Source organism: Lepidochelys kempii, chromosome 1 (assembly GCF_965140285.1).
Source record: "Lepidochelys kempii isolate rLepKem1 chromosome 1, rLepKem1.hap1, whole genome shotgun sequence".
Taxonomy (NCBI): domain Eukaryota; kingdom Metazoa; phylum Chordata; order Testudines; family Cheloniidae; genus Lepidochelys; species Lepidochelys kempii.
In genome coordinates, this window is record NC_136380.1 from 222,518,767 (window position 1) to 222,541,703 (window position 22,937).

General features: G+C 47.6%; 2 protein-coding genes across 5 annotated transcripts in view; one reads left to right on the forward strand and one right to left on the reverse strand.

Moving 5' to 3' along the window:
- LOC140907689 (uncharacterized) overlaps positions 1 to 9,498 on the reverse strand; it is a 115,609-nt gene extending 106,111 nt beyond the window's left edge. The window contains 1 exon segment of the mRNA XM_073334248.2: positions 7,141 to 9,498. Within this exon segment, the coding sequence (XP_073190349.2) occupies positions 7,141 to 8,124 (984 nt within the window). The 5' untranslated portion in view covers positions 8,125 to 9,498.
- On the forward strand, positions 3,226 to 22,937 carry LOC140899481 (protein mono-ADP-ribosyltransferase TIPARP). 4 transcript variants are annotated; one of them, XM_078849222.1, is made up of 7 exons: positions 3,226 to 3,332; positions 12,935 to 13,113; positions 14,284 to 16,804; positions 17,263 to 17,434; positions 19,843 to 20,030; positions 20,118 to 20,387; positions 21,617 to 22,937. In XM_078849222.1, exons 3-7 carry the CDS (start codon positions 16,521 to 16,523, stop codon positions 22,059 to 22,061), a joined length of 1,359 nt encoding a protein of 452 aa, XP_078705348.1. In that variant the 5' UTR covers positions 3,226 to 3,332; positions 12,935 to 13,113; positions 14,284 to 16,520; the 3' UTR covers positions 22,062 to 22,937. The 4 variants fall into 4 exon arrangements, with proteins under 4 accessions (XP_078705348.1, XP_078705352.1, XP_078705353.1 ...); XM_078849226.1 differs by having other exon boundaries at positions 12,935 to 13,009; XM_078849227.1 differs by lacking the exon at positions 3,226 to 3,332 and having other exon boundaries at positions 11,396 to 13,113; positions 14,284 to 14,483; positions 16,456 to 16,804.

The window sequence follows — 22,937 nt, forward strand, 5'->3', positions numbered from 1 at the left end:
CTCTAGGACACTGAGGATTTAGAAGCGGTGTGGTTTTTAACCCTTAACTTTCCAGACATGAGGCAAACGTTCTTTTCTTTCCTTCACATTCCCCTTCACCTGTGTCATGCTTCACGAGTGCTCCTTGAACACTTCCTTGTGCTACCTTTTTAAAAACTGGAGCTGCATCAAGGTTTTATTTTATGATCTTTAGAAACAGCCATGAACTGTCTGGAAACCAAACATGTTTGCAAACAATCTTAGTGTTAAACTGCTTCTCCCTATCACCCCCTTCCCCAAGCACCTCCCATCTTCCCTAGTGACTTCAGAATGCAGCTCAAAATTACCCTTTTGGTTTTCATTAGCCCCCCCCCCCCCAACATTCTAGCAACCCCACTGATCTGGTTCGCTACTCCCTTTCAGGGACATAATTAATATTACTACTATTAATACTACTGTAACATCCTTGTCTCTGGCCTTGACCTATGCAAATTTGCCCCCTGAATATCCATGCAGAATGCTGCTGCAAAGATCATTTTTCAGCCATTGCTTTGACGATATACCCCTCTTTGAATCCCTCCACTGTCTCCCTCTTCTCTATTGTGTCAAACATAAGCCGCATGTCTTCATTTTCAAGGCCCTTCATGGCCCAGTCCCCTCACTACCTATTACACTCATATACTATTGAAGGCAATTCCAGGCTGACCAAGGCTCCTGATATGTCAGGATGATTCCCATTTGCAACTAAAAAACTCCTGACTCCCAATTTAGTGTTCTCTCCCTCATAAAAACAGTGTTACCCAGAACCATGTGCATCAGCCTCTCTCTCTGAGTCAGTGAGAGAGACTGATGCACAAGATTCTGGGTAATATAGGTGTCCTCTGGTCAGTGACTGCCAATGGGAATTTGTGAGGGGTGGGGTCAGCCAGGCTTAATGGCCAACGGCAGGGCAGTGGGATAGATGTGAGGTGTGGGGCTGCAATGGTGGTGGCACAAGGTGGAGGGAGATGTGTACACTGGTCTGTGTGTTAAGGAGGGGTCATGCCCCATTCTCCCCCAGATCTTGGCTGCAGCAGAGATGGGGTAGATGAAGGTTCAGGTGGGGGGGAAACAGCCCTACTCACCCCAGAACTCAGTGTAGTTGGTAGAGTTTAGGGATCAGGCAGGGGCGTTCATCTCCCATTCTCTCCAGCAAGAGGGGGGAATTACAGAGGGGGTTGTGCCCCCTCCTCTTCCAGGGCTCAGTGCAGGAGGGCCCTCACAGTTCTGTTCTGCTGCAAACGCTCTACTGAGTGTGGACGTCGTCTCTGCTTTCTTGGATGTAATTGTGGCCCTGCCTCCTTGAACGCTGCCTACAGCCCCACATTGGGGGAGTGTGTAGGAGGGGTGCAAGACTGCTCACCTTGCTGTGTGTTCTACAGACTATGAGGAACTGGGTGGGGAGATTGAATGGGGGTAGTAGTGAGGGGACTAGGGAATGGCAGTAGGCGTTAGTGGGGCTGGAGGGGAGCAGTCGTGGGGAGTGGGCAGGATGCTTGCTGAAGTTAATTTGAAAATGTTGGTCAGTGTGGTAGACTCCTGCCTCCCATCAGCCTATGGTGCCAGCCTCCATCACTCACTTGTTAAATTGTCAAACAAGGTCCTATGTGCTTTTTCCCATGCTGCCCTTCACATGTAGGAGAAACTCCCCACAAACATCTGCAAAATGATCTTGTTAGCCTCCTTCAAACTCTCCTTGGCTCTGACAATGGTTAGGCCGCTGGCGTGCAGAGACCACTGCCTGTCATGCCCACCACTATTGTCTCCGTGTGCTCCCCTGTCAGTCTATCTGTATTTCTCTCTTGTCTTATACTTAGATTGTAAGCACTTTAGTTTAGTGTCAGTGAGGATTAACTTTTTTTTCTGTGTTTGTACAGCACCAAGCATAATGGGGTCCTGCTCTAGGAGCAGGGCTCCTAGGTGCTATGATAATACTGCTAACATAACACTTACAAAATAATTCCTGGGGACAATTATCCAGATATTGGGTGGCCTGGACCAGAAGGTTGTGTGGTCATTCCTGCTGATTTCAGCTTATTCTTTAATAGAAACATCTTAATTATTAAACCCTCTAGAAGTCTGAGCCATCAAAAAATGCACATTCAGAAGTTTGTCTGATTATTTGTACAGAGATGCCCTTCACAAAGACCTGCAATCTTCCATCCCCAACAACCCCCTTCCTCCACAGGTTCCCTCTACTTGCAGTTGTCTTTGGGGAAGACAAGGCTCTCTAATGTCTTCCGGGGACATCTCCTCCACTCCCTGGAGAATTGAGGGATATGGGGCATCTCTACTCTCTAAGGGAAAGGAATTCAGGGCTTTTCCCCTGTCTTTTTCCCCACATGTGACCCTTGCTCATATAGCTCATAATGGATTTATGAAATTTGTGCACACAAATCATCTTCATACAGTATTAAGATATCCATCATTGCAAATCAAGCCCTAAAAGCCAAGCAAACTTTACCAAGATTTCATTAGGCCAATTACAGTGTAATGTTGGCATAGGAGTGGATGTAGAGCTGGAAGGCCCAAACTGAATTCTATTCCTACCTCTGCTACGGCCTTGCTGTAATAATGGTCTACACTTATATAGTGTACATGCTTTTGATTCAACTCTCCATTTCAGTCGAGATACACTTGATGCAGAAACGGATGGGGGTTAGCGTTGCCAACCCTCCAGGAATTAAAGATTAATCTTTAATTAAAGATTGTCATGTGATGAAATCTCCAGGAATATATCCAACCAAAACTGGCAACCCTAACCAGGGGTGGGGGTGTAAATCTGTTTTCAGTCACCTTTGCATCTCCTTCTATTCTCATTTCTTCCAGGCATCTGCATAGCTCCCAGGGTAAGGTAGAGTAGCCTCAGGGCCTCTCTAATTTATGCAGTGCTGTGCTGCACCAGCCTTTCAGGAACTAATACAGCAGCCAATAGCTGGAGTGCAGCAGCACTGTGGCCACATCCTCTTCCCTGAGGCTATGCCCCCCAGCCCACCCGCCTCTATGCAGGAGCTGTCGGGGAAAGGCTTACATCAGCTCTACAACCCCTGGGGAACCTTCTTGCCTGCAGGTAGTCTCTCTGGTTCAGCCAGACTTCCAGCCAGAGGATCTGGCACATTATTAAATTAGGCCTCATAACACCTCTTCTGAGATGTGTTACCCCTATTTTGCAGAGAAAGGTTACATGGCAAGCCAGAGCACACCAAGGACTACAAAACGGTAATCTGCCTATGCCTGATCCACACGTCCCTACCTTCACTGTGGCCCCAACCTTCAGGTTCAGATGAGCTCTGCTTCGCACAGGACCCAACAAGGTAGGGGCAAAGGTGGCTGTGAATCCCTTCTACATGCTCTTGATCCCCGAGGCCAGTTTGAGCTGCTGTAACTGATGACTGCCTGCATTGGCCAATAGGGGTGCATTAGCACTGTGATCTAGTCATGGACTAGAGAGTCCAGACTTATGACTTTAGGCAAATTACTTAATCCCTCTGTACTTTTAAGGCCCCACAGCGTAAACTTGAGTAGCTCCAATTTGCACTTCTAGTCTATTCAGGTTATGCCACACTCATCATTGTGTTATCTGAGCACCTTCCAGCAGTGCATTAATCAATGTGACTAATACATGTCATGGGTTTGTTCCTCATCCTCTCCCCCCGAGGGAGAAGCATGTGCAATGTCTTGTTTCAGGGTTTTGGTTTTTTTAAAAGCTGCTATAGGGTTTGTGACAGAAGGGAAAAAGCCAGTTTGCCCTGGCTACATCCCCCTTTGCCATCAATCTGCTCCATCTCGCTGCCATTCCACCCCTTACATGCCCCTGCCACATCCTGGATGCCCCTTACTCTGGAGGGAGGACTCCTGCAGAGGTAGCACAGAGCCCACATGCACTGGGTATATTCACTGGGTGCGGCTTATGGCTGTTTTACGGCCCCCTTTGGGCTAGCCTAGTTGGTGCAAAGGGGAAGCTATTAATCTGGCTCAGTGTGGTCCACTGGGGTGGGTTGGTTTTTTTTGTATGCATACACTTCATTGATGGCTCCTGAGACCAAGCATAGAAAATTTCAATCCAAAAGGAATTTGCCAACATTATGAGCTACAACGAGAGATGGGGTTATAATGGAAATTGCATTTCAGCCTCGCTGTAGCGCGCTCTGTCACATTTGCTATTCTAAGGAGGAATTACAGAACAGATCACAAACCACCCAGCTGCCGGGACTGTGGGAATAACCCCTCCTATCCAGACCTCAGCTCTGTTGTAGCCACATTCATCTCACAGTGGATTATTCTAGAATGAGATTACACCACTCAGCCGCTCTTGTAAAGGAGTGAATAGGTTGTTTCATGCTCTGGGCTTTTATCTTAGAGTCACGCAGATAGATCAGACGAAAGTGAAGACAAATCGTAAGAATGCCCATCAGCTCCAGGTTGTTATATGGGTTACATGGCAGCTTTGCTAGACAAAACCCATCTCACTGTGAAGAGGTCACAAACACTCGTTTCCAAAACTGGTCCCTACTGGGGCCATGAAACTGGTGAGTTCAAGATCTCACTTGGGGGGAAGAAGGGAAAGCAGAGAGTATTGGAAAGAGAGATTTTTATTTCAGAGACATTATTAATCCATTAATCAATCTGTTTTAGGTACTTCTAAGGTGCCTTAGTATCACTGTGGTTTCTAAGCACCAGTAGCACAATAGGAAGCTAGAGTATTCTAAAAAGCACCATTAAACTGACAAAAGGACCTGGGCACCTGATGGAAACCAATACCTGGGATGGGGTGTGGCCAGAACATTGGACAGTCCATGAAATTTCTGTTTAAATGAGAAAATTTACCATTTACCAAGGCTTTTCCAATAACAGTTAATATGATCAAGAGAGAGGAAACAAATTGTAGAGAAGCTACTAGGGAGGAGACAGGCTGCACCCCGTCTGCAAGAGTCCATGTATCCAGCAGTTTGGGAGCAGGCTTTCCAGCTCTCAGCGACTTCTTAGATTTACACATACCTCTCTCTCCTGCATTCTGCTTGTGAGGCTCTGTGCCCCCGGTAGAGATTTAAGTCCTGCTGGAAGAGGAACATATACTGTAACCACTACATAAGCAAAAAAAATGGCATGCCCAGACTGCCCTTCGACAGCTAGAACACTACGGGAAGGACAGGATGTGGGGAAGCTAATGATTTCAGCTGTGTGGCAATGAACAGGGGAAATAAATCCAGTATGGGGCACAAAGGAAATTCCAAAGACACTGATTACAGTGTCTTCATAAGAGTGGTGAACAACCTTAGCAGCTCTGGCAATGGGCCCTGAGCCCTAAGACCACACCGAATCTGCATACAATTTTAAATAAGTTTACATAAATATTTTAATCAGAAATAAATGTACACAGTTATTTTTAATTTATATAGCACTGTTAAATGTACACAGCACCTTACAAAGCACATAGAAGGGCAACATATGCTCAGAGGACTGCAGGGGAAGGAGTTTTCAGTGAGGAAAGTGCCATTGCTTCTCTGAGACCAAATTCTTGATGCCAGGGTTTTCCTTTGAGTTTGTCTCAGGCATTAGGAGTTGCTGGCTTGAGTCCATTAATTGGCTGCAGTGTTTTGATTTATTCAGATACATAACAGAAAAAGTTCCATTCACAAATGTAAATGATTCCAAAGGAACTACCCCAAACAGCAGCCCCCATCACTGAATTCTGGAGCGCTGTCACATTGGCCATGCAGCAGGCATTTACCAAAGTTCAGTATGTTTCCTTCATAAAATTTGGATGTGAAAAGATCAGACCATTAAAAGTCAGTCAACTTTAGCTGAACTTTGGCTTAATCTTTGAGTCTGCAAATTGAAAAGCATATATGCCCTTTGAAAGTACGTCAAGCAAATGAATCCTGGAATTTCTGGATCCATCCAGCATCTGGCTGACTCTCTGTCAGATTTCTGGAGCTTTTGTTGGGAAGTCAAAACCAAAAACCCATTGGTCTGAAGTTGTCCATGGAAAATACTTGCAGTTGCAAGTAAAAGCCTCAGATCCCCTGCAGCTTCAAAGAAAGGCATCCACTCCACAAAGTTCCACCACTTCCTTGAGCAGCGGGAAACAAAGGTCCCTACTCCTCCAGGAGCTGCAAGCAAGTTCCCTGCTCCCCTCAAAGTTTAATATTTCAAAATACATAAAATAATATTTTGTCATCTGTTGAGAGTCCAGAAGTGGTTTCAGGCTCCCAGAGAGTTCTGATCCCTTCGAGAGTGGCAAGTTTTGCCAAGCTAGCTACAGAATGAGCCTTTCACAAGCTTTCTTGGCCAGCAACTGCTCAAACTCCTGGATCTGCTCGGTAGCTTTAGCGCACACAGGAGTCTCCTGCCCCCCAGACCCTCCATTTGCTCTCACCAGCACTCCACCCTTCTGGAGATATTGTGAAGCCATGGAGCCAATTAGAGAAATACTAAGCACATCACAGAACTAATACGTCTTCTCTATTCCTAATTTCTAGGATATCCTGCCACGCTGGATAAACACATCAGCTTGATATTTTTGCTAAAATATATTACAATTTAAATGTTTCGTGGTGGGTCTTCAGTGTTAGCACTCTAACAGAGGAGCAGGGCATCTCTTGGAGTGGTTTCCCGCCTATTTGCCTGCAGATGCAGGCAGTTATTAGCACTATGTTGGGTCACATTCTGAAGTCATTCTTCACAACTGTAATATAACTTAATATAAGTACAGAGAGGAGAACGTAAATTCTGCAAAACTGAGGCATTACCAGCAGGGTGCAAGTTGTGTGCCACAATCTTATAAGCTGCAGGTGTGACCCAGAGCCAAATTACTGCTTGGCATTTTTACCTTCACTTCAAAATAAAATAATTTAAAAAGGAACAAACACCAAAACAAACAGGAAAATTGACCCTGTCATTTCATCACCTGCCAGGTCTGAGATTCCAGACTGATCAATGTCCCAGCACACAGTTCCTTGGCTCTCACCGTGACCCCAAACGTTGCCTGCCATCCCAGGAATGTGTTCCACTCTCCCCTTTGATCCAGTCACCCACACTCCCAATTGCTGCGGATGTTTCATGTGCCTGCATGGCACCATACTTGCCCAGGGACTGTGCTACTGCTGCTTCCTACCACACATGCACTCTCTGATGCGACACTAGGTATGAGTTGCGGCTGAAGCTCTTCCCACACTGCGCACATTTGAAGGGCTTCTCCCCAGTGTGGGTCCTGCGGTGCCGGATCAGGGTGGAGTTGTCACTGAAGCTCGTCCCACACTCGGAGCACTTGTAGGGTTTCTCTCCTGTGTGCGTCCTGCGGTGCTGGACAAGGTGGGATCTCTGGCTGAAGCTCTTCCCGCACTCGGGACACATGTAGGGCTTCTCTCCCGTGTGGGTCCGGCGGTGGATGATCAGCTTGGAGCTCTCACTGAAGCATTTGTCACAGTCCGTGCACTTGTAGGGCTTCTCGCCTGTGTGCAGTCGCTGGTGCGCGATGAGATTGGAGCTGTCACTGAAGCATTTCCCACACTCGGGGCATTTGTAGGGCTTCTCACCCGTGTGGAAGTTGGCATGTCTGATGAGCCCTGAGTTCTGGTAGAAGTTCCTCCCACATTTTGCACACACATAGGGCCTCTCTCCAGTGTGGTTCCTTTGGTGCTGCACGAGGTGCGTGCTCTGGCTGAAGCTCTTCCCACAGTCTTTGCATTGGTAGGGTCTCTCCCCCGTGTGGATTCTCTGGTGCTGGATAAGGTGTGAGCGCCGGCTGAAGCTTTTCCCGCACTCGGTGCACACATAGGGTTTCTCGCCTGTGTGGATCCGCTGATGGCGGATGAGGTCTGAGCTCCGGTTGAAGCTCTGCCCACATTCAATACAGATGTAAGGCTTCTCGCCCAGGAGAGTTTTCTGGTGAACGATAGTGTCTTTGCGTTTCCTGAAGCCTCTTTCACAACGAGTAGGTTTTTCCTGTCTCTCCTCCGGAGAATGTATCTCCTGCCTCTCACAGGCTTTGTCCTGGTCAGAACTCGGAAAAGCTTCCCTTATGAAAAAGTCTGATAATGTCCCAGGGGCTTCCACTGGCTTGGGACCTTCCTGCTGAGGATCCTCCTCCTCATTTTCATTCATGTTCCCATCACCTGCTGGAACAGAATGAGAATCCAGACATACAGCACCCCCGGCTGTTCCAGTCCTGGGCTCTCCCTCTCTTCACTGTTCTGCCAAAGCATTTCATTTCTGACCTATGCATCCCCTTGCTATTCCTATGGACTCAGAGCTCTGGCACCACACCTCAGTCCTGATCTGCATCTGTGACTGTCCTGCGCTATCTCTCTTCCACTCCCCACATATTTCCTCCAGTAGCCCAGACCCTCAGAGAAAGAGGGCAAGAGCCTGATTCTGTTCTAATTTACACCAGTGTCATTCCAGTGATTTAATCTGAGTTGCCCTGGATTTACACTGGCGTAAGTGACAGAAGAATCAGTCCCACGGAATCCAGGCTCACGAAGCAGACACCTTGACTGGAAGCAGCCTTCCCTGACATCTCTTATCTCCTTCTCTGAGAAGGATGGGAAAGAATTCCCTTCATGGGTACTGTACACTGGCTCCCACACTTCCCCCTGTTCATAAATCCCAATTCACCACTCACTGGTATCATGGGATGTGTTTGGTCCCCCTTGACATCCTTTCACTTGCACAAAGCACTGAGCCTGTCCCCATAAAGACTTTAAAACGAGGGAAGTGACAAAGGGAAAAGGAAGAGAAGACGTAGAATAGTGAAGACAAAGATGAGGGAGGTGAGGGTAGAGAGATGAGACAGAGGCAATAAAAAACAAGAACAAGCTCTGCTGAGGGCACAGAGCAGAAACAAACAGGACGAAGAGACACAGAAAAAGCAGAGAGGGCTGAATCTTGGGATCCGCACATCAGCGTTCCTAGGCCAATGTGAAACAACCGAGTTTAGCAGTGATCTGCAGGGAAGGATACCTACTAGAGGGACATGCAACAAACCAGCATTTAGTCCTCTCCCCTGCCTCCCCAATTACCTCTCTCCCCAGACAGCTGCCAGCATTTGGGGCTACAACAAGAATAAATCCCCAGGCGACTCTCAGGTAGGGTGACCAGATGTCCCGATTTTATACAGCCAGTACCGATTTTAGGGTCTTTTTCTTATATAGGCTCCTATTCTGCTCCCCCCAGTCCCGATTTTTCACATTTGCTGTCTGGTCACCCTTCTCGCAGGCAACCCACATGCCGCTATTTAGCCCCACCCTTTGTGGAAGTGGAAGGGGGAGCCTGCCGGGTTGTAGCCGCACAGACCCCTGGGCGCTGGCTGGTTTGATTTGTCTTTCCTTTCTCAGGCACAGCCCAGCCTTGCCAGCCCCTTTCTGCTGCAGCCCGGCCTCCCCGGGCAGCAATCCCTCGCCTCTCCGCTGTGGCTGTCTCCCCCACGTCCCCTGGAGCTGCATTTCCACCCGCTCCCCATTATGGTTGGCGCCCCCATCCCTGACTCACCTCTCCCACTGGCAGCAAAGAGGTGTATTTTATTCCCTTATGCTCTCTGGCAGGGGCGGGGGGGGGGATCATTGGAAGCAGGGACTCAGGCACTTTGGACACTAGCTGCTCCCCCAGCCCCCAGGCTCAGACAACAGGCTGCAGGGTAATGGGCTGCTGGGAATAGGAAGTCCCTTCTTTCTGAAGTCCGCCAGCCTCCCCCGACCTGTCCCCCTGCCTGTAAATACTTCCTGCTTCTGCAGCGGGCGCTGGGCGCGCCGCCGCGCTCTATGGTTGTAACCCTTCCATCCCCAAGGCGGGGGGCCGGCGGCGACGGCCAACCCCGGGCCCCCCAGAATCCGCGCGCGCGGGCGCAAGGCTGGCTGTTTTGCAGGCGAGATTTTAAAGAAGAAGGAAAAAAAAAAAAAAAAAAAAAGGTCAGATTTGCACGGGGTTTGTTTGATCCCGGAGAGGGCATCGACCTTTTGTTTGTGGGCCGTTCAGGAAAATCACCAGCACGATACCTAAAATACACTGGGGAGAAGGGGTGGGCAGTCTCCCTGTCACGTCTGACCAATGCCTCTCTGTGCAGGGAGGGCTGGGACAATTTGTATAGTGGGGGTGCTGAGAGCCATTGAATGAAACTGCAAACCTTGTTTGTGATGGAAACCACTTCCAGGCAGGGGGTGCTGCTGCACCCCTAGTTCCAGCACCTATGTCCCTGTGCATTCTTCCCAAGCCTCTCCTCCGCTCCTGTCCAGGGGACTTTCACTAGCTTTCCCCTGCCTCTCTGCTGCTCTCTTTCTCGCCTGGACACTGGCCCCTAGCCAGGTACCTTAACTTAGAGGTTGTCCCCTGAGTAGCTCTCTCTGCCAAGGGAGACATTGCCAGCAGCTTTCCCTGGCCCTGCCTCCTGCTCAAGCCTTTCCTTCCAAAGTACACAGCCTCCCTCCGTCCCCTGCCTTCTCCCTCCTCAAAACAGTCACGGGCCAGCTCCATCCCCTGACACCCTGGGCTGTGCCTCTCAGGACACTGTCTGTGCCCTGTTAGTCCAGCAGCTGGAGAGGTGGAAAGAGACAAGCACCAGTGGGCTGGAGCTGGCTCGCTGCGGGTTGGAGAGGTGCATACACTCCTGGTGGGGTGACCAGATGTCCCGATTTTATAGCGACAGTCCCGATATTTGGGGCTTTTTCTTATATAGGTGCCTATTACCCCCCACCTCCTGTCCCGATTTTTCACACTTTCTGTCTGTCTGGGCTGAGTCTTTGCAAGGTGGAGTCCTCTTTCGTGCAGGTGAGCGGTGCTCGCCTTGTTGCCGAAGAAGGGAGACCTCCGCGATTTACAAAATTGGCGTCCCGTCTTGCTCCTTAGCACGGACTACAAAATCGTAGCGAAAGCAATCTCGCTGCGGCTAGGGTCCGTGATGGCGGATGCAATCCACCCAGACCAGACCTACACTGTCCTGGGCCACAGCATTTTTGACAACCTATTTCTAGTCCGAGACCTTTTGGAACTCAGGCGTAGAGAAGGTCTGTCGTTCGCTCTCCTGTCTCTTGATCAGGAGAAGGCATTCGATTGAGTGGACCCTGGGTACCTCCTGGGCACTCTGCAGGCGTTTGGATTCGGACCTCAGTTTGTGAGTTTTCTCTGGGTGCTGTACACTTCCGCGGAGTGTCTGGTTAGGCTCAACTGGACCCTGACCGAACCGGTCAGCTTCGGGCGAGGAGTACGGCAGGCGTGCCCCCTCTCAGGCTAGGTGTACGCTCTGGCGATCGAGCCCTTCTTCTGTCTCCTCCGAAGGAGGTTGACAGGGTTGGTGCTGCGGGAGCCGGAGTTGCGGCTGGTCCTGTCGGCGTACGCTGATGACGTGCTCCTCGTGGTCCAGGACCTGGGCGACTTGGTGCGGATGTAGGCTTGCCAGGCCATCTATTCGGCAGCCTCCTCTGCCCGAGTCAACTGGGTCAAGAGCTCTGGCTTGGCGGTAGGGGACTGGCAGCAGGTGAGCTCCCTCCCACCCGTGCTTCAGACCATCCAGTGGAGCACGGGTCCGCTGTTTTACCTACGTGTTTACCTTTCTGCCATGCACCCTTCTCCACCGGAGAACTGGCAAAATTTAGAAGGCGGGGTTACGGAGCGGCTCCGGAAATGGACGAGGCTACTCCGATGTCTCTCCCTCCGAGGGAGAGCGCTCGTGCTTAACCAACTAGTCCTGTCCATGCTCTGGTACCGGCTCAACATCCTGGTCCCGGCCCCGGGTTTCCTGACCAACCTCCGGACATCGATTCTAGATTTGTCATATTAATTTGTTGAAACCCTGGAAGGTACAGGAAAGCCTTTTCATCCACCCCAGGGAGGAAGAAGAGGATCTGGGGCCTCAACTCTCTAACCCAGCTGAAGGGTGGGGATAAAGGAGCTAATTTAGGAGAGAGACTTAAAATGGAACAGGTGGGTTTCTGGAAATAATCTAGTCTTTTTAATTAATGTTGAATTAAATAAACCCACTTCTGAAGAAAGGGACTGAAATTCTGCTGCTGTTGGGAGCCATATTGAGTGCCCTGGCTGGTGAATTGGGCCCCACTGTCTTACAGACTCTGTCATCTTGCTCCTCCTACAGCAGCTCCCCCTTTGGATGGCCCTGAACACTTCAAATGCTTGTAGATGTCTTATCTTTTCTTTGTTTAGTCCAGTGACACATAAAGTCAACATTTACCCAATAGAATGAAATGGAATTTCAGTAAACAAGAGAAAGAAAAGGTACAAATTAGGTGCAAAATTCTTCTTTGTTGTATTGACTTTTCTCCAGAGAGGCAGACTTTCGATGGGGGCTGCTATCCCATAACTGATGCGGCAGAATTAGGATGGACTAGGTGTTCCATGATAAACCATTCTGAATATCTAGTCATAATACGGCAATTGTTTAATTTGGATAATCAAGGGAAATTCCATGAAATTAATACATGTTGAGAATGCATTACCTTTTTGCTTTTTCAGATAAGTGAGTTTTACAGGTAACTGAGTCTTGCTTAATCAAGATTTGATGGTGTTTAGTTCTGTTCAACTTTCTTTAAAAGAAATCTAAGGACCAAGTGGGTAAGAGGACTATAGAGTATAAGGGTTATGGCCCTCCCCTACCCCATAGCATGAAATAACATACTTAGGGACTGATATCTTTCTTGTGTGCCTTGCCTTTCTTATCTCATATTTGGAGGGAAATATGGCATGCAACATCGAAAATGGACTGTTGTTCACGTGTCCGTGTCTCAGCTCCAGTCATGGTTCATGGTGGGAACTGTCACATGTGATGCTCCACTGGTGCGTCAATCATTTTGTGTATTAACATTGAGGACTTAAGAAAAGAGAGAAATAATGAGTGTCCATGTGCAGTGGCTCTTGTCAATGATACCAATGGAGGATTTTGATTGGCCCTTTTCCTGTGTTCTTCTAGGAGAAGCGTCTTGACCAAAAAGTGCAAAAGGCTCCCTGCATGTCACTCTTCTGTCATTCAGTAACAAAGCATGATGTATCCTTGGGGTTTGATCATGTGAAGTCCCTTGGAGACAGGGTTGTGTTTAATAAAGTTATTTTGAACGACTTACTTCTGCGAAGGGCAAATTAAATTGTAATGTAGGTACTTTCTGCTTCATTAATGAAATACACACCAATAGCAAACCGTTTGGACTGTGGCTGAGGGCAATATGATTAAAATGGGTCAAAAATAGGAAAAAAAGTAGCTAGAAACTTTGGGCATAGTTGAAAGTGTGTTCTGTCTCGCGTTTCACAACAGTTTGGCTTTTTGCATGTTCTGATTTTTTTCCCTCAGAATATTTTTCTCAGCAAAATTGTTCAGCTTTGAATTGGGATACTTTCAAAAATGAAAGCTTTGATTTTGATATAATCTCACCATGTGTCTGAGCTGACCCAATCAAAACTGGCATTTTAATAAAAACAAAACAAAGTGTGGGAAAAATACTTTGAAGAACAAGCAACAGGTTACACTTTTTATTTAAAGTTTGCTTTGAATTTTTAAAATGTAATATTTCAAAAGAATATTTCATAAAAAATAACTTTGATATTTGATATAAAAAATCTTTTGCTCAAAAAATTCTGACTATCTTTAAACGTGACTTGTTTTTCTTTCTTTTTTGTTTATAACTTCACTTGGTGAAAATATTAATTTAATTCTTTGGTGTTGTCTGTCTTTTAAAACAACTACAAAAAAACTAGAAAGTTCAGAAGAAATTTCACATGCCTGTAGTTAATGTCTTCATTTTACTGTTTGCCTTGATACAAGATAAACTTCCTCATTGCACTATTTGCCTAGATATAAGATGAAGGGATAGATTTCCAAAGGATCATATGGCATTTTGATCCTAGCCTACTTCCCATTGGCTTCCAATGGGAATTAGGCACCTAAATATGTTTACACATCCTGCAGAAGTGAGCCTCCCATCCTGGGCTGTCAGACTTGGGTTAGGGGGCAATAGCTGTGTAGACATTGCTTTGACTTTGCAGGTCAGGCTGGAACTCTGAAGCCTAGGGATGGAGTGGGCTGTCGACCCGGCCCGGGAGGCTCACTTCTGTGAATTGTCTAGACATACCCTAAGTGTGCCTTTGAAAATCTGTCCTGAACACCTTCATTTTGCTGTCTGGGGGAATTTGTGAAGAAAGCTGTTCTGTGATAGCTTTAAAATACATTCCTCTAAAAAAATCCACTCTTATTTGTAATTACATTCTAAATAAATAATATTTTTATACCAATATAATTATTTTTCTGTCATGATCTGATGCTCTCAGCACCTCTGATACTCAATACTGGGTCAGCTCTGGCCTGCTTATGGTATCTCTCAAGCCTGGAGGAAGGAAGATGGACACCTTCAATGGGAGTGGGCAGGGTGGAGACTCCAGCACTGTCGGGGGAAGATAAGTTGGCACTCCAGTGGTAAGAGGGGGAAATTCTAGCCACCAGGGATAGTGGCTGTTACAGTGGAAAAACAGTAAGTAAACCAATCTGCTATGTGGTAAAACACAGGGAAATGAATCCTGTTGGGAATATGAGTTAGAATGACACCTAGGTGAACAGACTCCCAGTGGGGTAGTTCATGTGTGCATATGCATTGCTATATTGCTGTCTGCAGGGTTGTAGCCATATTGGTCCCAGGACATTAGAAAGACAAGGTGGGTGAAGTAATATCTTTTATAGGACCACCTTCTGCTGGAGAGAGAGAGACAAGCTTTCAGTCTTACACAGAGCTCTTCTTTAAGTCTGAAGAAGATCTTCGTAAGCTCAAAATCTTGTCTCTTTCAGCAATAGAAGTTGTCCCAAGAAAATATATTACCTCACCCACCTTGTCTCTCTTGTTATATTGCTGTCATTCCCAAAAGACCCGATTGGGATTAGGGACCTTTCGTGGGAGGTGCTGTGAAAGCACATAGGAAGACAGTCCCTGCTGCAAGGAACTTACAACAAAGTTGCAGGAGTGCCACTGTGGAAGGATTGAGTGACTTGGAGGGAAACAGGTTGACTCTTGGATAGGGGCTTTGCCGGTCACTGTATGCAGAAGGGTGGCATGAGACACAGGGCTGGTCTACACCCAGCTGTACAAACTGGGTTGACAAGTATCCCTGGCCTGGGGACGAGCATGGAATGCCAGGGCTGACTGTTCAACTGCCATGAGGGTTTAACGCCTGGTTTATTCCAGAGGCAGAGATAGGAGGGGGCTGAGCCCTGGGTTGGTCAGCGTGTAACTCTCCCAAACCAGCTCGCCCCAGGAGTTAGTGAGGAGGATCAAAGAATCTCAGAGAGGGACTGGAGACCGACTAAATTAACTTCTCCCACCCCCACTGCCCTGGACTGAATTTCCCCCTTACCCTCAGAAACATGGGGGTGGGGGTGGGGATAGGGGATGTCAGGCCAGGGTAGAGCTTGGATCCCACTGCGATAGGTAAAGCTCAGGAGAGGATGATCCCATGAGAAGAGCAGTGTTTGTTTGTAGGGCACGAAGCCCTGGCAAGGGGCTCTGTAACAGGTGTATGGGTGTTGAGGACTAGGATCCAGATTCTGGTCCCCACCCTAACCACTGTATGCCCTTAGGGCTGTGTATAGGGGCTGTGATGGACGAGGGAGCATTCTCCTAGTGCAGGCTCTGGTGTAGGGGCTGTGCTGGAAGTGGGAGGGGTGGGAGGATTCTGGGCTCCAGGATTGTTGGGGTAAATGATAGCAGCTGCTAGGATTCCTCTACTTTGTGCTGAGGGCCATTCCATTCCCTATAACTATGCTTTCTGTAAACAACACTTCTCTGGAGGCACAGCCCAGAATCTAGACCTAGGGATCCGGAAACAGAGCAGCTTCATGCCTCCAGGAGTTGGATTCCTGCAAAAGTCTGGAATCCACTTCCCCCTAGAGAAAGTGAGAAGAAGAAACTAGAGACAGACACTACACATAAATCTGAACAGGAACCTTTAGGTGGCGGGAAAGTCTAGAGAGAGCAAGTACAAGAGAATCAGAGGAGTATCTTACTCCCCTTTACTGCACCAGCTGCTGGTTTTATTCTGACAGGAAATGATGGCTATCTGAGGAAGGGCAAGGAGGGGATATCCCTGAGGCTCACATAGTAGGAAAGGTTTGCCATTGGGGAGAAAGTCCTGGGGACATGGGCTACAGCTGGGGAGGGCAGAAAATGCAAAAGACAAATGCCCAGTTATTGGGGGATCTGCCCCAGATCCTCAAAGTTATTTACGTGCCTAAGTCCCATTGATTTCAATGGCAGTTGATTTCAATGGCATCTAAATACCTGTGAAGATGAGGTCCAATGTGCCTGCATTGAGAAGCACTAAAGAAAGTTGTCCTGTGTAGGAAGCTCTGCATTCAGGGCAGTTTCCTGCCTCACTACATTTCCCCATTTTTCTCCCAGGAGTTGGGTTCCTCCAAAGAACTGAACTTCTCTTTACATCTCCACTTCCCTTAAGATCTCAGAGCTTCTTCAGCCAGTGGGAAACCAGTTCCTAAGAACACAAACAGCATTGTCTTCTCAATGGATTTACAGAATAAGAGGAAATCTCCAGAGCACCTAGCCAATGAAGATGGGGCCCAGCTCCATATCCATCAGGCAGACGGGATCAGAATTTGTGACCACTTCCTCCTTGGAAACTGTCCTGAAGGAGCTGGCTGCCCACTCCACCATACTCGCTATCCCTACCACTGGCAGTTAAGGCGGAGTGACAACAAAGCCTGGCAGAGTTTGAGTGACTCAGCTCAGCGGCACCTGGAAAATCTTTACTGCAATGTTAACAAAAGTCATGCTAATTTTTTGGACAAGTAAGTGATGGAAAAATTCCAGCCCCAGCATTTCCCAGCAGGAGATGCTATAAAGAACAGCACAAGAGAACTAACTGCAGTGAGGTCACTTCAACACAGGTCCTAGCCTTGTACAGTAGGAGACAAGGAAAGCAATGGGGCAGATGTTCTAGTTGTTCTGGCACAGGTTGTCTTCCCTTACTGGAGGAACTCCAGGGAACGGCGAAGGGGCTCCAGCTGTGGCGAGCTCCCTCCCAGCTATGCTCCAATACTAACCACTCTCAGCTGGAGGTGCTGAACAGAATGGTAGCATTGGCTGTGAGGAGTACATAGTTTCTCCAGTCCCAGTCTCTCCCAGTGGAGGGCATTACAGGGGATGGTGGAGGAGTAGTGCCTTAGGGAGATCACCGCTACTGCAGGCTCACTCTCCCAGCGGTACGCATGCTTGTAACTATTTATTTATTTATTTTTCCTCATAGCAATAATTCTTCTGGGAAACTTGCCCTGACTTCCTTGGAAGTGATAACCTCTGAGACCTATGACAAAGCGAGGCGTCTTTCCAACACCTGCGATCCACAGCTGAACCCCCATTTCCCCACACAGTGGGCAGTGTTTTGGAAAAATGGTGATAAATGGATAAAATACAAGGAGGTGAGGGAAAGAGGATGAGGCCTCACGGTATGATGTTCTGGCTGGTGTCTTTCATGCGAGCTGTCTCCTCAAATAATGCTTCACTGCAATAAATGCAATTACACAGGGTCGGTGAGGGGGGTAACTGCAGAAAGGCTCATCGAGCCACCGGGAGCTGCAGGAGAGAAAGCTGTTGTGTTGACTCTAGTGTGAGACTGAAGAGGCCAAGAGTTTGTGGCATACACATAGAGAAGTTAAATAAAAGCATAAATACTCTTACTGGAAGGTTGCAATCAAACACTGCTTTATTTCTTAGAATTCAGAATGATAACAAAAAATAACCCCAGACAGAGAGACACAAAGCTGTCCTTCTACAGACTGGCTGCTGCTAGACCCAGACTGCATGCACCCCTACAAAGCCCCATAGCCAGGGGCTGGGCAGACATTGCCTTCAGTTCCCCTCCCCTCCTTTGGTAGATCAAAGGGCTGCCCAAGCAGACCCTGCCTCTTCAGTGGGGGGTGGGAGGATGGGCAGGAAAGCCAAGACCCAGGCGGCCACTTCCTTCTCCTTCCCTTTACCCTTCAGCAGCTGTAACAGTTGTAGGGTGCTTATCCCATGTGTCCCACATACACCTGGACTAGCACATAAATGGTGCGAAGGTGGGCTGTTCCCAGCCTCTGCTACCCCCACAGCTGCTGCTTATCAATCTCTGGGAGTGCCTGCTTGCCTCCTCCCTCTCTTCTTGCTGAGTATCGGGGGAGGAGACATTAGTGCTGGTCCTGACCTTATTAATGCAGGATATTGAGGGTGAGGAGTGCTTGATGCTGTCCTGTCCTACCTCCTGCTGTTGTTTTGGGGGAAGAAGAAAGGGGCTGGTACAGACACCTCCTTCTCCAGAGCTGCTGAGGAGTTTCTCACTGTGGACTCTTCCTGAGGGATTCCTAAGGGGGCTCTTTCTCAGAGTCCAGGGACTGGGTTTACATTAGCTAGTGGAGGAGAGCTTCCAGAAGCCCCTAAATCTTCCCTCCCACAATTACTCTTAAATCATATTTATATTGCATATTTCTAACTATGGCCTCACTCTTTTCAAAGCAAGCGTCAGGGGTACAACAACCCTCTCACTGTAGAGAGGGTGACTGGAAGCGTTGACGGCAGACAGAAGAGAGCAGTGGGCTGAGAACTAAGGCTTGTGGGATTCCGGGCACAAGGGGCCATGGCACAAAGGGGTAGCTGTCATCAGTGAGAGAGCAAGAGCACAACTCCATGGATAGGAGTGGAACCATGACAGGAGGGAACCAGAGATGACTGCATAGCTATGAACACTGTTCAGGAGAATACAGCTCTACAATGTTAAATGTTGCTCTGACAATACAGCTGATGAAAGCATATGCAGCAGAAATTAGGGTGTTTTGGAGGGTGGGTAGGTTTTTTTGCTGCCTAGAGAGGAGTTGCTCTTCTGCTCTAGCCAGAGGGAAACCCAGATTAAAAAAATAGGCAAAGATGTTCTTGAGTAAGGCCATGTCTACACTACAGAGCTTACAGCTGCACAGCTGTACCATTGCAACTGCGCTGCTGTAAGGTCTCTTGTGTAGCTGCTCTATGCCAATAGGCAAGAGCTCTCCCGTCAACAAAATTAAACCATCACCAATGAGTGGGGGGTAGCTATGCCGGCGAAACTTATGTCGTTCGGGGGATGCTTTTTTCACACCCCTGAGCGACATAAGTTTTGCCAATATAAATTGTAGTGTAGACATGGCCGATGAGATGGTTGGAGAGATGAGTGCAGATTTCTTCAGCAGTTTGCTGAGAAAGGGAAGGTTAGAGACAGGGCAGAGGTTGGAGTGCGAGGGCCAAGAAAGTGTTGTGTAAGTCTTGGTCTATGCCTAAAACGTAGGTTGACCTAGTTACATCACCCAGGAGGTGTTAAAAATACACCCTCCTGAGAGACTTAGTGAAGCCAGCCTAAGCCCTGGTGTAGACACCAGTAGGCTGACAGACCAATTCTGCTCTCAAGGGGGTGGATTTACTACAGTGACAGAAAACCCCTTCTTTGCTATAACAAGTGTCTACACTGAAGAGGGGTTACTGCAGCACCGCAGATGTGCCACTGTAGCACTTGTAGTGCAGACATACCCTAAGAAGGGGATGGATGAAGACAGATTTGAAAGTGTTGGGGAAATTAGCAAAAGCAAAGGAATGATGATAATAGGAGAGAGCCATGACTAAAGGAGAAGCAAGTGGGTGAAGAGAGACTGAGCATCCATATGCAGAATGACTGCCCTCAAGCACCCAGAAAGCGTGGGGTGGCCTTTCTCCAATGAAAGGCTAGAGTGCTATTGAGGGAGCATTGTGGAGGCACACCTGATTTTTTCCTTTATCCTGTTTATCCTAACATCATATCTCCACCTCTTATTCTCTCTGTGCTCAGCCCATCTGCAGTGATCTCCTCACTGCCTTTGAGGAGGACAAGGAACTCCACAACTTCGAGCTCTGGGGCAAGCACTACAGCGTGGATTTGAAGAGGTTTGTGCAACATAACATGGAACGGGGATACGTTCGCCACATCCAGCGCAGGCCTTCCTACCGATCACTCCTCGATATGATGCCATACCTGCAGTAAGTGACTCTACTGGCAACAATGTTCCTACAGGCATTTCAACAGCATGTGGGAAAATAAATGTTCCCCTCTCGTTATCTCCTTAGGATGATCCCAAGTAAAGCCAGTATACCCTCCTGTCCTACTCCTGCCATCCCTGGGGAAGATCCCATGGATGGTTACTATGGTCCATACCCCGCTGCTTGGATTCCACAGCCATCTGTTGATCAGGCTTTCCTGCAAATGGAGGTGACGCCATCAGAAGCTGCATACCGCTCAACTTGTGTTCTCTTCCACCAGTCTCTTCCAGAGGATGAGGTCCTGGTGCTGGCAATTTATAGGATCCGGAACGAAGATCTCTGGCAAAGATATACCAAGTAAAAAGAGAAGTGGATGTTGTTAGAGACAACAGCCTTGGAGTGTGAATTGCAGTGCTAGTGCTCAGGGTTAAGCATCCCACCATCCTCAGAGGTTGGAAATACGAATGTGGAGCTATAGGGTGTGGCTCCTACACACAGAGGCAGGGACTGTGAATGCCAATGCCAGCAAAGGATAGGAGTGTGAATCCCAGTGCTAGTGCCACAAAACCCATTGTGTTAATAGAGAGTTCCAGCCTCCTAGATACTTACGTGGTCCCCATCACCACAGTATTTGAGCACCTCACTATTTTTAATGTATTGACCCTCACAACATCCCTGTGAGGCAGCCAAGTGCTATTATTCACATTTTATAGATGTGGAACTGAGGCCCTGATCCACAAAGATATTTAGGTTTCTTAGCTTCCACTGATTTCAGTGGAAATTAGGGGCCTAAATACCTGTGTGGATCTTGGCCTAAACCATTTCCCCAACATCATACAGGAAGTATGTGGCTGAGCAAGTCCAGTCCGAGACTAGCACCTTAAGCACTGGATCATCTTTCTTTCCTGGTGAATAGGAATACTGTTGTCAGTCCTCTAGTCTTTGGTTCCTGCTATGCTCAGAGACTGACAGCAAAAATCTTACTACTATTGCCCTGAACTGTGGGTCCCAGTGCACTAAAGCAAACATATTTGTTCGTTAATAGGTACTTCCTTGTGCATTGGTTGGTTGCTTCATCTATACCAGAGTGCTTATCTGTGCACTGGGTGAATCCTAGTGCCTTGTTGTAGGTACAAATGTGCATATTGATTTGGTGAGTGAACAGTTGTGCATTATGGGGTGGTGCACTCATCTATGAGTGTGTATTGTTGCATGTATCCATCCATGATGGCTTAATTAGCGTGTTAAGGCATGGATTTTGTGGGTAGATGTTTATTTGAGCACTTCTGAGCTCTCAGGTTTCAGAGTGGTAACCGTGTTAGTCTATATCAGTAAAAACAACGAGGAGTCCTTGAGGCACCTTAGAGACTAACAAATTTATTTGGGCATAAGCTTCTGTGGGAGAGCAAGAGACTGAACCCTAGCTCCTTGGAATTCAAGATTGTGCTACTTATCTTTTGCATAAGTAAGAGTTGAAGTATGGGTGGGAGGGATTACTCTTCCTGGTCTCCCTGTGAACCTTCAGCATCATCCTGTCAGGGCAGAGACTCTAACCTTCTTCTGTTTCTTCTTTGCTCCCAATTAAGCCAGAAAAAATTCATGACTTGGGGAAGAACAAAGCTTGAGAAACAACATCTGGAGAAGCACCTCTTCTTTGGAACCTCAGCCAGAAATGTGGAGCCCATTTGCAAAACAAACTTCAGCCAGTTCCTCCCGGAACAGCACAGCCCTATCTTTGGCCAGGGCATTTATTTCTCATTGAGAGCAGATTATTCAAACAGATACTCCCGTGCAAAGAAAGGTGGGATGCGCTACATGTTCCTGGCCAAGGTTTTGGTGGGCAAGACTGTGGCTGGGAGAGCACATTACCGCCGGCCCCCAGAACAGAAGCCTGGTGGGCAACTCTATGACTCATGTGTCAATAGTGTGAGCAAGCCTCAGGTGTACGTGGCCTTTGACAACTTCCAGTGCTACCCCTACTTTCTTATCCACTACAAGCTCCTCTCTGACCCTGTGGTGCTGTACAGCTGATGACACAAGGAAGAGGGGCTTTTCTCCTCTCTCTGAATCATCCACATAATGACTTCTACCATCAGAGCATGAAGAGGGTTGGTTTTAGCCCTTCACATTCCTTTGACCTATGCTCCTTGTAAAGGATTCTACAAACTGTTCCTGGGCGTACAGAGAGTGCTGGCTGCAAGTGCATGTAGGCTGGGATTTTGAAAGGTGCCTAAAGGAATTAGACACCCAACTCCGATTGAATTAGAATGGAAATTTGGCACCTGACTCCCATTCAAATTCACTGAGAGTTGTATACCCCACTCTTAGAGTGGGATTTTCAGAGGAGCCCTTAATCCTTTCAATATATGGAAAAACATACCCCACTAATTTCCACAGCATTCCTCTACCACCTCCTTGTATTCTCATTGATGATCCCCTCTATTCTTTCCCACAATCCACATTTACCCACCTCTGACTTTACCCTGGTCACCTCCAATTCATTTCACCATCCATCTAAATAAGAATGGCTGTGTAAGATGTCCCCTCTGGATTCCACTAAAAAACTGTTTTGTATATTGGCCAGAAGGAGGCACTGTTGCATGAAATGAAGCCATTCTTTCTCATCCTGATCTCTGGAGGGTCTTGTGGACCATGATGTGTTCCTCAAGTACATTAAAAATGCCACCCTTCTGTTTTTGTGAAATATCAACACCTTCCTCTCTCTAAAAACACTCCTCCCCATGTGAGTTATCTGTCAATAATGACTGTTCAGTGCAGCCTGCTCTTAGTATAAATGTTGGGGGTGGGATTGCTAAATTTTTTTATATTAAATACTTGTTTAAATTATTGTTACTATAATGGCTTTATTTGTTGGTAAGGGGTTTTCTTGAATTATTAAAACTAGAG

What these genes read in the sequence shown, in the direction of transcription:
- LOC140899481 (XM_078849222.1), top strand. Translation starts at nt 16,521, where the DNA reads ATGGATTTACAGAATAAGAGGAAATCTCCAGAGCACCTAGCCAATGAA. An exon ending in AATGGATAAAATACAAGGAG is followed by an intron (nt 17,435 to 19,842) that starts GTGAGGGAAAGA and finishes CTCTGTGCTCAG; the next exon opens with CCCATCTGCAGTGATCTCCT. An exon ending in GATATGATGCCATACCTGCA is followed by an intron (nt 20,031 to 20,117) that starts GTAAGTGACTCT and finishes TTATCTCCTTAG; the next exon opens with GATGATCCCAAGTAAAGCCA.